The sequence below is a fragment of the Amblyraja radiata genome, chromosome 25, assembly GCF_010909765.2.
Source record: "Amblyraja radiata isolate CabotCenter1 chromosome 25, sAmbRad1.1.pri, whole genome shotgun sequence".
Lineage (NCBI taxonomy): Eukaryota > Metazoa > Chordata > Chondrichthyes > Rajiformes > Rajidae > Amblyraja > Amblyraja radiata.
Genome location: NC_045980.1, coordinates 28,438,871 through 28,453,897, shown reverse-complemented (window position 1 = coordinate 28,453,897; position 15,027 = coordinate 28,438,871). Strand labels below are relative to the sequence as shown.

General features: G+C 46.3%; 1 protein-coding gene across 4 annotated transcripts in view; it reads left to right on the top strand.

Moving 5' to 3' along the window:
- Positions 1-8,938, top strand: part of LOC116987534 (solute carrier family 2, facilitated glucose transporter member 11-like) — a 38,525-nt gene extending 29,587 nt beyond the window's left edge. For 2 of the 4 annotated variants that reach the window (XM_033043644.1, XM_033043645.1), the window contains exons 10-13: positions 361-462; positions 4,601-4,676; positions 6,817-6,944; positions 8,316-8,938. In XM_033043644.1, the coding sequence (XP_032899535.1) occupies positions 361-462; positions 4,601-4,676; positions 6,817-6,944; positions 8,316-8,516 (507 nt within the window). In that variant the 3' untranslated portion in view covers positions 8,517-8,938. Of the gene's footprint in view, positions 1-360; positions 463-4,600; positions 4,677-5,794; positions 6,049-6,816; positions 6,945-8,315 lie in introns of those variants that run through there. The other 2 variants (XR_004415733.1, XM_033043647.1) reach the window with 2 other exon arrangements.
- The last annotated feature ends 6,089 nt before the right edge of the window (positions 8,939-15,027 follow it).

The window sequence follows — 15,027 nt, the reverse complement described above, 5'->3', positions numbered from 1 at the left end:
GGGTAAGGTGTGAAAAGGACAGATAAAAGCAGACGACGATCAAGGAAATGTACAGTGGTTTATTGTTGGCTGAGGGGAAGGTTATGAATATTGATTTCTCTAACTTCAAGTAACCTTTGCTTTCCTCCTCTCTCCGTCCCTCCCCCCACCCTAGACCTCCTACTAGTATCATTTTCCTCCTGATTAATGTTACAGTTTGTATGCCTCGTTGTCACCTTCCCCTCAGCCAACCATGAACCGTTCATAGTACATTTCCTCGATGGTCGATTGTGGCAGATTTGTCGAGCCAGACCCAGGAATGCTTCTGGTGGCAGGAAATGTATTATGGACCTGTTCTAAAATGTGACTTTCCTCTGTTAGAACCTGTTCATCGATCGGGTTGGACGTCGGCCGCTGCTTATAGGAGGCTACGGTATGATGGCTGCCTGTGGAACATTGTTCACCATCTCACTGACTCTCCAAGTGAGTCTCGGTCTCTTTCTACTGAGTTAAATGAACAGTCAGGTTGGAATTGACGAATTTCCAGAATGTGTTTTCCTCTTCAGGGGCACTGCTACGTTTTGTGCTCTTCCTCCATAGACGCGGACACTGGCGAAGAATGTTGTGAATAGTGTTGATACCAAGACTCCCGTGACAAGAATCCCACAGACTCGAGTTTGCTCATTCTCCCTGTGGATTTCCTCCGGGTGCTCTGATTTCCTCTCGCACTCCAAAGACGTGCAGGTTTCTTGGTTAATTGGCTTCTGTAAATTGTCCCTAGTCTGTCGGATAGAACTAGTGTCTGGGTGATTGGTGGTGAGCCTAAGGGCCTATCTCCACACAGTATATCTAAAACTAAAGGGCCTGTCCCACTTGCATGCGATTGCATGCGTCTGGCGCGACCAAACGTGGTCGCTTGAGGCGTACAGGCCGCGCGGGGCCGGTCTCACTTCCAAGCGCGGAGGCGTATGGAGTTGTGCGGGGCTGGTCCCGACATCGCGCGGGGCTCCGAAAATCCCGCACTGTCCGAAAATTCCACTTGCCAATGGCCTGTCGGCTCGCAGGCGCATTGAGGGCGTCTTGACGGCGTACGCAGCGTCTTGACGTCGTAAGCACCGCCTTGAAGGCGTACGCCTAGCGCGTGGCGTTACGCGATGACGTCACCGCCCAACGTGCCATTGCGTGAGGACTTCACCGCCCGACGCAGTGCGACGCGCAAATTCAGTCGGCCCACCTCCTGCCCAGCTAATTGGTGAGTATGACATAAATTACGTCACACGCGAACTAAGCGTGTACTCACCGCGGACACCGCTTCCGTCTGGTCACGCCAAATGCATGCAGTCGCATGCAAGTGGGACAGGCCCTTAAAGCTGCATGGAGCTTTTTCAGTTCAGCACAATGTCCAGCAACACTTAGTTGACTTTGAGAGCCAGTGTTCAATCAATGTAATTGCTTGCATTCAATGACAGTGAAGCTTTGACTACAAATACTTGATATATATTTAACTGAAAAGGCAGTCAAGGAACTTGTGAGTGAGGACCAAGTTATTTAATTTACATATTAGGATTTATATCTTCTTTGAAGTGGTTCCTAATTCACCCCTTCCACTAAAGTCAAGCTTATCGCGGGCAGAGGCTTTAGCACCACCTGATGGATGGAGCTCTGTACAATTCAGGACCTTCTGAGTTGTAAATCTCGCCAACATCTGGAAAAACCCAAAATCTTTGAACATGTTGTAGCCTCAAATCCATGGCCATCGTTCCCATTTCTCCATGATTGTGTCTTTCCATTCACCAACCTTAACCTCGGCACCTCCACTCTTAACCCTCCTCTCCCATTTTTCACTCCCGCTTTCTTTCCAGCCTGCTTGTCTCACAGTCAAGCTCGGAGGAAAGTTCATTTTCGTTCAGTTTAGCTTAGTTTCGAGATACAGCATAGAAACTGGCCCGTCGGCCCACCGAGTCCACGCCGACCATCGATCACCCGTTCACTCTAGTTCTATGTTATCCCACTATCCGGCTCACTGCAAACTAGGGACAATTTACAGAGACCAATTAACCTACAAAGTCTTTGGGATGTGGGAAGAAACAGGGTAACCCACGCGGTCACAGGGAGAACGTGCAAACTCCACACAGACAGCACCTGAGGTCGGGATCGAAGGCGAGTCTCTAGTGCTGTGAGGCAGGAGGTCTACCAGCTGTGCCACTGTGCTGCCCAATCACTAGAAAGATCAAAGTCATTGTCTTTCATCAGGTATCATTTCAAATAGTCAGAGAATGATACAGCGTGGAAACAGGCCCTTTGACACAACTTGCCCACACCGGCCCACCTGCCCGCGTTTGGCCCATATCCCTCCAAACCTATTTTCCTGTCTAACTGTTATTTAAATGTTGGGATAGTTCCTGCCTCAACTACCTCCTCCAGCGGTAGAGTTGCTGCCTTTCAGTGGATGCAGCACCGGAGACCCGGGTTCAATCCTGACTACAGGTGCTATCTGTACGTAGTTTGTACGTTCTCCCCGTGACCTGCGTGGGTTTTCTCCGAGATCTTCGGGTTACTCTCACACTCCAAAGACGTACAGGTATGTAGGTTAATTGGCTTGGTAGATGTAAAAATTGTCCCTAGAGGGTGTAGGATAGTGTTAATGTGCGGAGATCGCTGGTCGGCGCGGACCCGGTGGGCCGAAGGACCTGTTTCCGCGCTGTATCTCTAAACTAAACTAAACTAAATCCTCATTATTACAGATCTCTTTACAACAGATTTTAGTTACACTGGCTGCACCTTCACCGCCAAGCCAGGCTCCCGATGCCACCCCCAACCCGCACCGCCCCTCCCCATCTGCCGCTTCCAGGCAGCGCCAGTCGCTGCCACCACGCCACCACCGACCCTTACCCGCTCATCGGCCGCCATTGGGCCGCGACCAATGACTCCGCCAATCCTCGCCTCAACTCACCTGGATTCCAGGCCCAGTTACCATTTAGTCTCAGATCGACACAAAAAGCTGGAGTAACTCAGCGGGAGTCACTCAGCAGGACAGGCAGCATCTCTGGTGAGAAGGAATGGGTGACGTTTCGAAGGGTCGAGACCCTTCGAAACGTCACCCATTCCTTCTCCCCAGAGATGCTGCCTGTCCCGCTGAGTTACTCCAGCTTTTTGTGTGTCTATCTTCGGTTTAAACCAGAATCTGAAGTTCCTTCCTACACACTACTGTTTACTCTCAAAGACTACAGGGAGGAACAGGCTTCCTGAGCAACCATGTGGGAGTTCCAATCTTCCAGTCCAGACTGGGAGCATGAAGAAGGGCTGTTCATGAGCAAAGGTTATAGATTGGGCTCTGGAGAGTGAGGCGTATTATTGATCTACGAGAGATACTGAGCAAGCTTGGCAGGGTTGAATCTGAGATTTCCTCATTGGGGTGTAATCTAGAACTAAAGGTTATACTTTCGGAATGAGATTGCTGATACAAAATGAAGATCAGGATGTATTTCTTCATTCAGAGGGTTATTTCTTAGGCATGCTGCACCTCAGAGGGCCGTGCAGAATGAGTTATTAAATATATTCACAGCAGCGGTGGATAGTGTAGGATAGTCAGAAGTTTCAGAAACGCAAGATAGTTCAATGGTACTTTATTTATCATTAGTACAGTGAAATCCATCTTAGTGTACAGTTCAGTACAAGTATCACAATGCATAAGCACTTAGATGCATCTTATACAAGCATCTCGTATACAGTCCAGGTATGCAGTAGTAGTACACTGGGTCAGTATACAGAGTGGCCAATTTGGGTTCCATTTTGAAGTCCCAGTTGTTATAGATGTAGAGTTCTTAACCTAAACATGAAGACCCTTTGTCCTGGTGGCATTGCAGGGTCGGCCTGGCCAAGCGTGTCCTCCACTGCTCCGTGCCGCTGCAGGCCGCATCTGGTCCACGTGCTCGGTCTCTTGGAGCGGTTCCCGGTCCAGCTGAGCCCCAGGCTGCTGCAGGGGCCTCCAGCGGCCCACTCCACCATCGAGGCCGTGCATTGCCTCCCACAGCCGGTCTGCTCACCGACCCTCCGTCCCACTCCGACTCCCTCCTCGCTGGTCCACGGAGCGAGCAGGGGTCGGGCTCGGCAGCTTCCCTCTCCGGCAGGTTCCCGGTTTCACGGCGGGCGAGCCAGGCCTGAAGACGGCTGTGGCCGCGATTCGCCTGGAGTGGAATTAAGGTCAAGGTCAGATTAGCTGCCTTCTTAGTGAAGAGCAGATCAGGCTCAAGGTTTGTTGCTACTCCTCTTTCTTATATCCACCCGATGGCAACAAATGACAGCTGCACCACCGATTACCGTTTTGGTATCTAAAGTGATAATGATAATGATAATGATAACCCTTATCAATGAATGAATGAGGCTAAAATGATTGCAATTTTGCCAGTATCCACACTCGAACCAAATCAAACCGGAATTGAAACTGGATCTGACTTGGGTGGGATAGCTGTCGCAAAAAAAAGAAATTCATATTTAATTAAAAGCTGTGAATCTCATCTCTCAGTATGTTTTCATTTATACGGTTAGAATTAACTTGTCCAATGATTAGATACAAAGCTAAGCTCTGCAAGTCTAACAAATGCAATCTGTCTTGAATTAGGACAAGACTAGTTGGATGCCGTACGTGAGTGTGATTTGCATCTTTGCATCCATCTTAAGCTTTGGAATTGGACCAGGTAAGTCACTCTATTGCAGTATGTAAAGAAAATTTTAAATGTTGCAAAAATACATATGTTATTTATTCAAATATTAAAATAATATATACAGTGCATAAAAAACAAAACAGAACCCACCACCATAATACACGACAGATGATAAACTATTATACAACTATCTTACAATCCTTGTCAAGGATGCATTCAACCCCTCGTGGTGCCCAGCGGTCCCGGAAATCCCCCAGGGTGCCCATGGACCGCGCGTAGTCCCTCTCTGGTACCACCCGGGCACGGACGTAACCCCAGAAAAGGGGCAGGCAGCCGGCTCGGGCAGAGCCCTCTTCCGCCTGGCCTCGTGACTCGCGGATGGCCAGCTTGCCCAGGCCCAACCATGACTCACTGTGGCGCAGCGGGTAGAGTTGCTGTCCCACAGCGCCAGAGACCCGGGTTCGACCCTGACCTCGGGTGCTGTCTGTGTGGAGTTTGCACGTTTTCCCTGTGACCACATTGCTTTCCTCCGGGTGCTCCGGTTTCCCCCCACATCTCCAAGACGTGCAGGTTTGTGGGTTAATTGGCCCTTAGTGTGTAGGGGGTGGATGAGAAAGTGGGATAACTTAGAACGAGTGTGAACGGGTGATCGATGATCGGCAGGAACCCGGTGGGCCGAAAGGTCTGTTTCCATGCTGTATCTTGAAAAGAAATGAGCCCTTCAAAACTGCAATGTAAGCAAGCTGTTCTTGTAGAGTTCAGACGAAGACGAAAGTTAAATCGGGCAAAATGGAGATGACTGGATCTCAGTGACCACAGACCAATAATTAGTTTTATGTGCATGATTTATACACAGCCATCCTTTACTCACTGTTTTTCTGGTGAAATGACTCAATTGTTTAGGGAGAATTAGCTATGGGCTGAAAGGAGTCTGTAGAAGAGTCTCGACCTGAAATGTCACCTATTTCTTTACTCCAGAGATGTTGCCTGAACCACTGAGTTACTCCAGCATTTTGTGTCTTATATTAGCTATAGTTTCTGTTTCCTATGCGCTTTAAATAGACTTTGTTTTCTGAGTAAAAAGACTTGCTCTGAGAATATTCCCTGCTTACCTCCAACTAATTTGTCGTATTTTTAATAAATAAATACAGGCACTCCCTGACTCGTGTAAGGGTTACGTCCCGTGAACCCTGACGTGAGTCCGATTTTACATAAGTTGGAATCGCCATCTCCATCCCCTGCCCGAAATAACCCACTGAGAGTATTAACTGTAGGTAGACAAAAATGCTGGAGAAACCCAGCGGGTGAGGCAGCATCTATGGAGCGAAGGAAATAGGTGAAATTTCGGGTCGAGACCCTTCTTCTCAGTGGCATCTGGCTGCATCCAGGGCACACAGCCTTGTGGGTAAGTATGGCTCCATTGCTGGCTTGAGTTTCATGTTGTTGTTGGGGGCACTTACTGTGGTGAGCGGCCTTCTGGGTAAGCACCTCGGACATTGCCAGCTTGAGTTCCGTCTCACAGATGGGGCACTTTCAGAAGCACGAGGCCTTCTGGATAGGCAGCTTCGCCATTGCTGCCTTGTTCCCGATGTAAACTTGACTGATCGTGCAATGTTGTGGAAATTGCAAACTGCCTTGATTGCACTCGGGACTGAGTACAGAATTCCTTATGCATGTGCGAGTTTATGTAAATCGCCTATTGAATAAGTCGGGGAGTGTCTGTATAATCTATTTCCTCATGTTGAAATTTCTCAGTTTTGTGATGTAGAAGTGTCACAACTTGCGCCTAAAAGGCTGTAGATTAACACAACAGTTGTTGTGGCTAATGATGCAACAGTCTTGTGATAGGTTTCGTCACCTCCAACAATCAACCATTGTACAACCTGACCATCATCTGTTCTTTTCACACTTTAGATGTTCTTTGCACCCTTCCACATCTCGTTTCCCTCTCCCCTAACTCTGTCTGAAGAAGGGCCTCAACCCGAAACGTCACCCATTCCTTCTCTCCAGAGATGCTGCCTGTCCCGCTGAGTAACTCCAGCATTTAATGTCCATCTTCCTGTGATATGGTGTTCATCTTTACCCGCACGTGGTAAACAGTAGTCTGAATAATTGCAGGGAGTTACTGATGCCTTGGTTCAGTGTTACTCTATTGTGATTTCTCTATCCTTAGCTGGAGTGACTGGGATCATTCCAATGGAGATCTTTGACCAAACTGCAAGACCTGCAGCTTACATGATCAACGGCTGCCTTTTCTGGATAAATTTCATTATAGTTGGGTTAACTTTCCCATTCCTCATTGTAAGTATCATGAATGTAGCCGATCTTTCATTTTAATATTGTGGCAAATCTTATTTGTAGTTTAGCTTCGAGATACAGTGCGGAAACAGGCCCTTTGACTCACCGATTAAGCCAATTAATCTACAAACCTGTACAAATTTCGAGTGTGGGAGGAAACTGAAGATCTTGGAGTAAACCCACGTGGTTACGGGGAGAACGTACAAATTCCATACAGACAGCACCCGTGGTCGGGATCGAACCCGGGTCTCTGGCGCTGTAAGCGGTGCAAGGCAGCAACTCTGACACTGTGCCGCCCCTCAGTAAAATTGTTCCACGTTGTATGAACACGAAATGCTAGAAGTACCCAGGTGCGGCGGTGTCTGTTATTGCCGATTGTCCACTATAACCGAGTGAGGGAGAGAAGAAACGTGGCTTTGGGGTTAAACAGTTGGGAATTCCCAGGCCGTGGAGCCACAGAGCCCCAGCCCCCAGCCCACACACTCGCTGCGCCAGAGACGGCCCCGGGACTCGCACAGCCTTCGTGCTCTCTGCTCCCGCGACCGGAAGCTCCCGCCAGGTGGTGCCAGCTTGTGAGTAACGGGCGGAAGTGGGGCATGGCAGTACAACGGAAGCCTCTGTCCGCCATAACCAAAATCGGCGACATAGAGGTCCTTTATTGCAAGGTGTTACTGTAGTAGATTCTTGATTAGTAAGGGTGCCAGGGATTATGGGGCAAAGGCAGGAGAATGGGGTTGAAAGGGAAAGATAGATCAACCATTATTGAATGGCGGAGTAGACCTGATGAGCCGAATCGCCTAATTCTGCTTCTCTCACTTTATGAAAACCCACGTAGTCACAGGGAGAAGGTGCAAACCAAGGATCTTTTCTATTTGTTGTATCTATCAGTGGGTAAGTAACAGAAGTGCAGAAGTAGGAGTAGTTGATATTCGGGTTTACATGCTATATCCGTATAGATAGCATCCATCTATACCCAGAGTCAGGATGGAACCCGGGCCTCTGCCGCTGTAAGGCAGCAACTCTACCTCTGCGCCACTGTACCTTTGAGAAAATGAACTAAAGTCCATGCAGGAAACTGGATAAAAAGAAGTGTCGGGAATGGTGGAGTTGTAGATGAACCATGTTCTGTTGAGGGAAGGTCAAATATCAGTTGCTTTCAGCAGGGAATAGAAGCCCACCCAAAAGGCCAGATGCAGAGATAGTTTTGAATGTCCCCAAAATCCACAAGAAAGCGTTCCCTATATCAAAAGAAAAATCAGACGCGTCTAATTAGACACAAAGAGAATAGAAGAAAGTAAATGAACATGTACTGTAGCTTTACTGCTATTACGAAGGTCTGCTCTGCTGCAGTCACCCTGTCTTCTTGTCTTTCAGGAAGGACTGGGCAGTTTCTGTTACGTGCTGTTCCTATCTCTTTGTTGCCTCTTCGCTTTATTCATTGGACTCTTCCTTCCAGAGACAATGGGAAAGACCTTTCTCGAGATTTCCGAGGAGTTTCACAAGCAAAATTTCAAAGTGCCGAGCAGAACAAGTGAAGATATATCAATGGAAAGATCTCAGCCAGTTGCAACATAAGTAAGGATCACGGCCTCAAAAATAAGGGTTGGACCATTCAGGACTGATGAGATAAGGAATTTCTTCACATAGAGAGGGTTAATCTTTGGAATTCTCTATCAAAGAAGTTCTGCGGGGATTCATTTGCTGTACATGCTCATGTCAGATATTGATTAATTTTTGACTATTCAAAAAATGTTGGCAGGACTTGAGGGCCTGAGCTGAATGGAGGACTTTATTCCTTGGAGTGTAGGATGGCGAGGGATGATCTTATAGAGGTGTATAAGATCATGAGGGTATAAGATCATACGTGAGGTGGTCGACGGGCAAATTGGGCCAAAGGGCCTTCTCCGTGCTGTATAACGCAATGTTTATTTTAGTTTAGTTTAGAGATACAGCGTGGAAACAGGCCCTTCGGCCCACCGAGTCCATGCCGACCAGCAATCACCCCGTACACTAACACTATCCTGCACATGAGGAACAATTTACAATTTTCACCAAAGCCAATCAACCTACAAACCTGTGTGTCTTTGGTGTGTGGGAGGAACCCGCACCCGGAGAAAATGCACGCGGTCACGGGGAGAACGTGCAAACTCTGTGCGGTCAGCACCAGTAGTCAGGATTGAACCTGGGTCTCTGGCGCTGTAAGGCAGCAACTCTGCCACTGCGTCACTCTGCCGCCCTAATGACTCTACAAGTGTAGGGGCACAGGGTTAGTACAAGAAAATGATGCTGAGCTGAAAGATCAAATGTTGTCTTATTGAATGCTGGAGCTAGTTTGAGGGGAAAATGGCCACTGTAGCAGGGACTCGCAGGAGTCCAGCCAAAAACTAAGCGGACACAAGTTGTGTGCACGAGACGTGTTTATTCTGTCTGATACAGCTCCCTACTCCTCGAAGGTCACGGATGTTGCCCGGCCCTAAATACCAACTCAGGTACCAACCCCATGACTAGCGCCTCCCACACCCAGACGCTGCCTCTCCAGAGCCGAGGGTTCATTGTGCCCATGGCTTGCCACCAGGTGCCACCACACTACTTCTGTTTCTGACATTCATTTAATAAACTGATGCATAATATTTTTTTGATTAAGCATTCCCGATGTTGGGGGAGTCCAGAACCAGGGTCCGCAGTTTAAGAATAACGGGTAGGCCATTTAGAACTGAGATGAGGAAAAACTTTTTCACCCAGACAGTTGTGAATTTGTGGAATTCTCTGCCTCTGCAGGCAGTGGAGGCTGATTCACTGGATGCATTCAAAAGAGAGTTTGATGGAGTCAAGGGATATGGATATAGCGGAGTCAAGGGATATGGGGAGAAGGCAGGAACGGGGTACTGATTGTGGGATGATCAGCCATGATCACATTGAATGGCGATGCTGGCTCAAAGGGCCGAATGGTCTACTCCTGCACCTATATTTCTAAAAAGCTGGAGTAACTCGGTGGGACAGGCAGTATCTCTGGAGGGAAGGAATGGGTGACATTTCAGGTCGAGACTTCTTCAGACTGACAAAGTCTGGAGTAAGAAAAGAGTGAGAGAGGCAGCAGGTGTTGATAACGCTGGTTGTGGGACAGATTGTGCTCAATGCAACTCGTGGCCGGGACATGATCCCATCCTCTTACTAACCTGGTGCAGACCTGTGTGTCCAATCGCACAGGGCTGACTGAGCACTGAATCAGATGGTGAGGCCACACTGCCATCTACATCCTAACCCTGGAACTTTCATAGTCAAGACAATCAAAATCAAAGATACTAGAGGAGCCTCTAGGATCTTTGGTCAAAATGTCTCCTGTCAATAGTATAATTTATGTTTCTAAATATCTCTGGTGTACAAAAATATTAAATTGGTTCAAATAATTAAATTCACCTCTCAGGAACAGCTTCTCAGGAACAGCTTCTTCCCCTCTATTATCAGGCTCCTGAATGGTCTTTCCACAAGCCAGGGTACTGTCCGATTAACTCCACCCCATTGCAGACATTGGACTTTGTCTGTGGAATTGCTGCGCTACGATGCTGGGAACTATATCCCGCACTCGGTATCTTCCCATTTGCTCTTCCTATTGTACTTGAGTTTGACTTGATTGTATTTATGAATATTATTATCTGATACAATTGGATAGCATGCAAGACAAAGCTTTTTGCTGTACCTCATTCAGCACGTGTGACTATAATAAACGTAAACGTTACAGTAAAGTTAAATAAGTCCAGGAAAATAGGTAATTGAACTTGCCTTTGATTTCCAGGGCAAGAGTCATAAGTAGAGAAGGATTTGAACCAGTAAGAGTTTGGGTGATTTGAAACAAGCGATGACTAGGTTCATACTAAACATTATTTACCTGAGGGTGATCCCATCAAATATTCCTGCAGACTTTATGAATTGTGGGCGCAGCCCAGAATATCACGCAAACCAACCTCCCTGCCATTGACTCCATCTAGACCTCACGCTGCCTTGGCAAGGCCAGCAGCATAATCAAGGACGAGTCACTCTCTCTTTCCTCTCCCAGCAGGCAAGAGGTACAGAAGTGTGAAAACGCACACCTCCGGATTCAGGGACAGTTTCTTGTCAGCTGTCATCAGGCAACTGAACCATCCTATCACCAACTCGAGAACGGTTCTCATCTACCTCATTGGAGACCCTCGGACGATCTTTAATCAGACTTTACTGGACTTTATCTTGCATCCCTTCACCCTGCATCTGTACACTGTGGACAGCCATAATCATGTATAGTCTTTCCACTGACTAGTTAGCACGCAACAAAAAAGCTTTTCACTGTACCTCAGTACGCGTGACAATAAACTAAACTAAACTATATTTAAATATTTACTATTTCCCAAAGAAATGAGAACCAAGTGTAAACTTATTTTTCAGTTTGTATTAGTTGTCGAAGACAGAAAAGTATCTATATTAATGAATATTAGTCAAAGGCTAAGGGAATGTTTGAGTCAGATCAATGAGATCAATGTATTTTATGAGATGGACACCACAGTATAATACTCGGGGAACTAGCGCAACTGACAGATCAGTTACTAAGTGTTTAAGAAAGAACTGCAGATGCTGGAAAATCGAAGGTAGACAAAAGTGCTGGAGAAACTCAGTGGGTGCAGCAGCATCTATGGAGCGAAGGAAATAGGCAACGTTTCGGGCCGAAACCTTTCTTAGTCACTAAGCTTGTTCTGAACTTAAGATGGAACAATGCAAATCCAGGGAATACAATCTGGGAGCAGCTTTATTCCAGTAGTTTCAAACTACCAGACATAGCTGATTCAATTGGAGCCTTTGACATTAATCTCAGGTTGTGCTACTTTTCGAGTGCACATAAGGGCAGGAAAAAAGTTTGTGACAATCAACATTTGTAGTGAAAGGTGAGTACTTGATTCTCTGGAAAGGTAGCAATACAGGGATATTAATATGGTGAAGAGTATGGAGACAATGCTAAACAAAAATAAAACTAAACAAAAAAAGTACAGAGCAGGAACAGGCTTCTATGGCCGAAAATGTCTGTGTCGAACATGATGCCAAATTAAACTAACCTCGTCTCCCTGAATGTGATCCATATCCCTCCATTCCCTCCATATTCACGTGTCTATCTAAAAGTCTCTTAAACGCCAATATCGTATCTGCTTCCACCACCACCGCTTGCAATGTGTTCCTGGTACCTATTGCTTTCTGTGTTTTTTAAAAAACCCAGCCAATTTAAACTTTAAACATTGCCCCTCTCATCTCTGGTATTTGATATTTCTACCCTGGGGGAAAGGTTCTGACCTTCCCCCACCCATTCTATGCTTCTCATGACTTTATCAACTTCTATCATACCACTCCAGTGACTACCATAACTGCCCCCAATAATGCACTCTTTAAGATATACCCGCCTGAAACACTATGTTGTTCCTGTTCACCCTCTTCATCAAAGCCTTTCATTGACCAAAGACCGCATTTTGACTCACTAGCAACCATAGAATCATGGGCACTCCAAATTGGCTGCTCTGCTGGAGCCTGGGTCCCTTTCACCTGCTGCTGATGCTGTAGGCCTGAAAAAGTTAGATTTTACTTGTACTTTTCAACTTGCACCAATCCAGTTGATCTCTCTTGAACCTACCTCAGGTTAAACATAAAGAAACTTCTGCAAAGTCACTGAATCATAGATTAGAAAACAAGTGTATGGGCAATTGTGATGTTTCTCTCTTGCATTTAATTGTTGAATGAAATACTGTATCACAGAATATAACTGGTCTGCAGTAAAGCATGTTTGAATTTGTGAAACCCAAGATGTACTTTTTTGAATGTAGCTACCTTGACTGAAACTAGTTTTCAGAATAGATTTTATAGACCTCGTGGACACAAGGAACTGCAGATGTTCGTCTACGGAAAAAAAAGACACAACATGTTGGAATAACTCAGCTGGCCAGGCAACATCTATGGAGAGCATACAGTAAATAGGTGATGTCTATATCTATGTAAAGACCCTCTACATGTATCAGTATTCTTAATGTGTGTATCAAAAATAATTGAAATGCTCAATGAACTAATTTTAATGGGTCAATTAAATTATAATAATTGAATGGTTATGATTGAAGCCAACATTGCTCAAGGGAACTGTGAAATTGAGGAACATCTGTTCTGAAAATAACTTGTCCATATAAGTATGCTAATGCATCAATATTATAACACATCAATAAAGGTTTTCTTTCCAAATGAAAAAGTAAATTAGTGATTTTTTTCCCTTCAATGGAAACGTTTTTTTCGAACAGCACCAGAGACTCTGGTTCGATCCTGACTACGGGAGCTTGTATGTACGGAGTTTGTACGTTCTCCCCGTGACCGCGTGGGTTTTCTCCAGGTGCTCTGGTTTCCTCCCGCACTCCAAAGACGTACAGGTTTGTAGGTTGTGTCGGAAGTAACTGCAGATGCTGGTTTAAACTGATGAAAGACACAAAAAGCTGGACTAACTCAGCGAGAGAGGCAGCATCTCTGGAGAGAAAGAATGGGTGACGTTGCAGGTCGAGACCCTTCTTCAGATTGAAGAAGGGTCTTGACCCAAAACGTCACCCATTCCTTCTCTCCAGAGATGCTGCCTGTCCCGCTGAGTTACTCCAGCTTTTTGTGGCTCTCTCAGGTTTGTACGTTAATTGGCTTAAATAAAAATGGTAAATTGTCCCTGGTGTGTCGGGACGTGCTGGTGGACGGCGATCGCTGGTCGGTACGGACTCGGTGGGTTGAATGGCCTGTTTCGGTGCTGAATCTCTAAACTAAACCAAGCTGAACTAAACTACTTGTACTGAATTACATCAGTTGCTGCACAAAAACAAGTCATTCACCTCAACCGGTTTCAGGCAGAGTTTATGTTCCGTACAGGTCTCCTCCCACGTTGCCTCATCTCACTACACCACACAAGCAGACATTTGACCCATTGAACCCGAGCTGCCCCTTTTCAGCGCAATGTCCCATCCCGTGTTCTTTCCTCACTATCCAGCAATTATTTTTTTAACCTTATACAATTCTCTGAACCTGCATCTATTACATTGGAAGGCAGTGAATACCAGATCATAACCGCTCAACTGTGTCAAAATATTTTCTCACATATCACTGAGTCATGGAGAAGCAGATCTTTCGGCACGTCGAGTCCACGCCAAATATTATGCACCCATTATTGCACTAATCCTGCACTCGCCCATTTTATTTCGGGTGTCGGGTTATAAGGAGAAGGCGTGAGAATGGGGTTGTGTGGGAGATATAGATCAGCCATGATTGAATGGTGGAGTAGACTTGATGGGCAAATGGCCTACTTCTATCACGTATGACCTTCCCCACATTCCCATCAACAACTCATTTCTCCCGATTCCACCATTTATCTGCATTTTCTAGTAGCAATTTTCAGTAGCCAATTAACCAACCATGCGTAGGAAGGAACTGCAGATGCTGGCTTACACCGAAGATAGGCACAAAAAGCTGGAGTAACTCCGTGGGTCAGACAGCATCTCTGGAGAGAAGGAATAGGTGACGTTTAGAGTCGAAACCCTTTGTTTGTTTGAGATACAGCGCGGAAACAGGCCCTTCGGCCCACCGAGCCCGCACCGACCAGCAATCCCCACACGTTAACGCTATCCTACACACACACACAAGGGACAATTTTTACATTTATACCTAGCCAATTAACCTACAAACTTGTACGTCTTTGGAGTGTGGGAAGAAATCGAGAACGGAGAAAACCCACGTAGGTCACGGGGGAGAACGTACAAACTCCGTACCGACAAACACCCATGGTCAGGATCGAACCCGGGTCTCTGGCGCTGTTAGGCAGCATCTCTGCCGCTGCGCCACGGTGCCGCCCTATGCTTGTCCTATTTGTGGTGTGATTTTACTGGATCGTATGTCAAACAAAGCATATCACTACCTAGGTACCTGTGACAATAAAGGAACTATTGACTATGGAATCCTGGAATAACTCTCCCAGTACCAGTTTACTGCAATTGTATGCATGCAAATTTAATATACAATAGAACCATTCACAACTTTCCCTCATATTCTTCCTATTCTT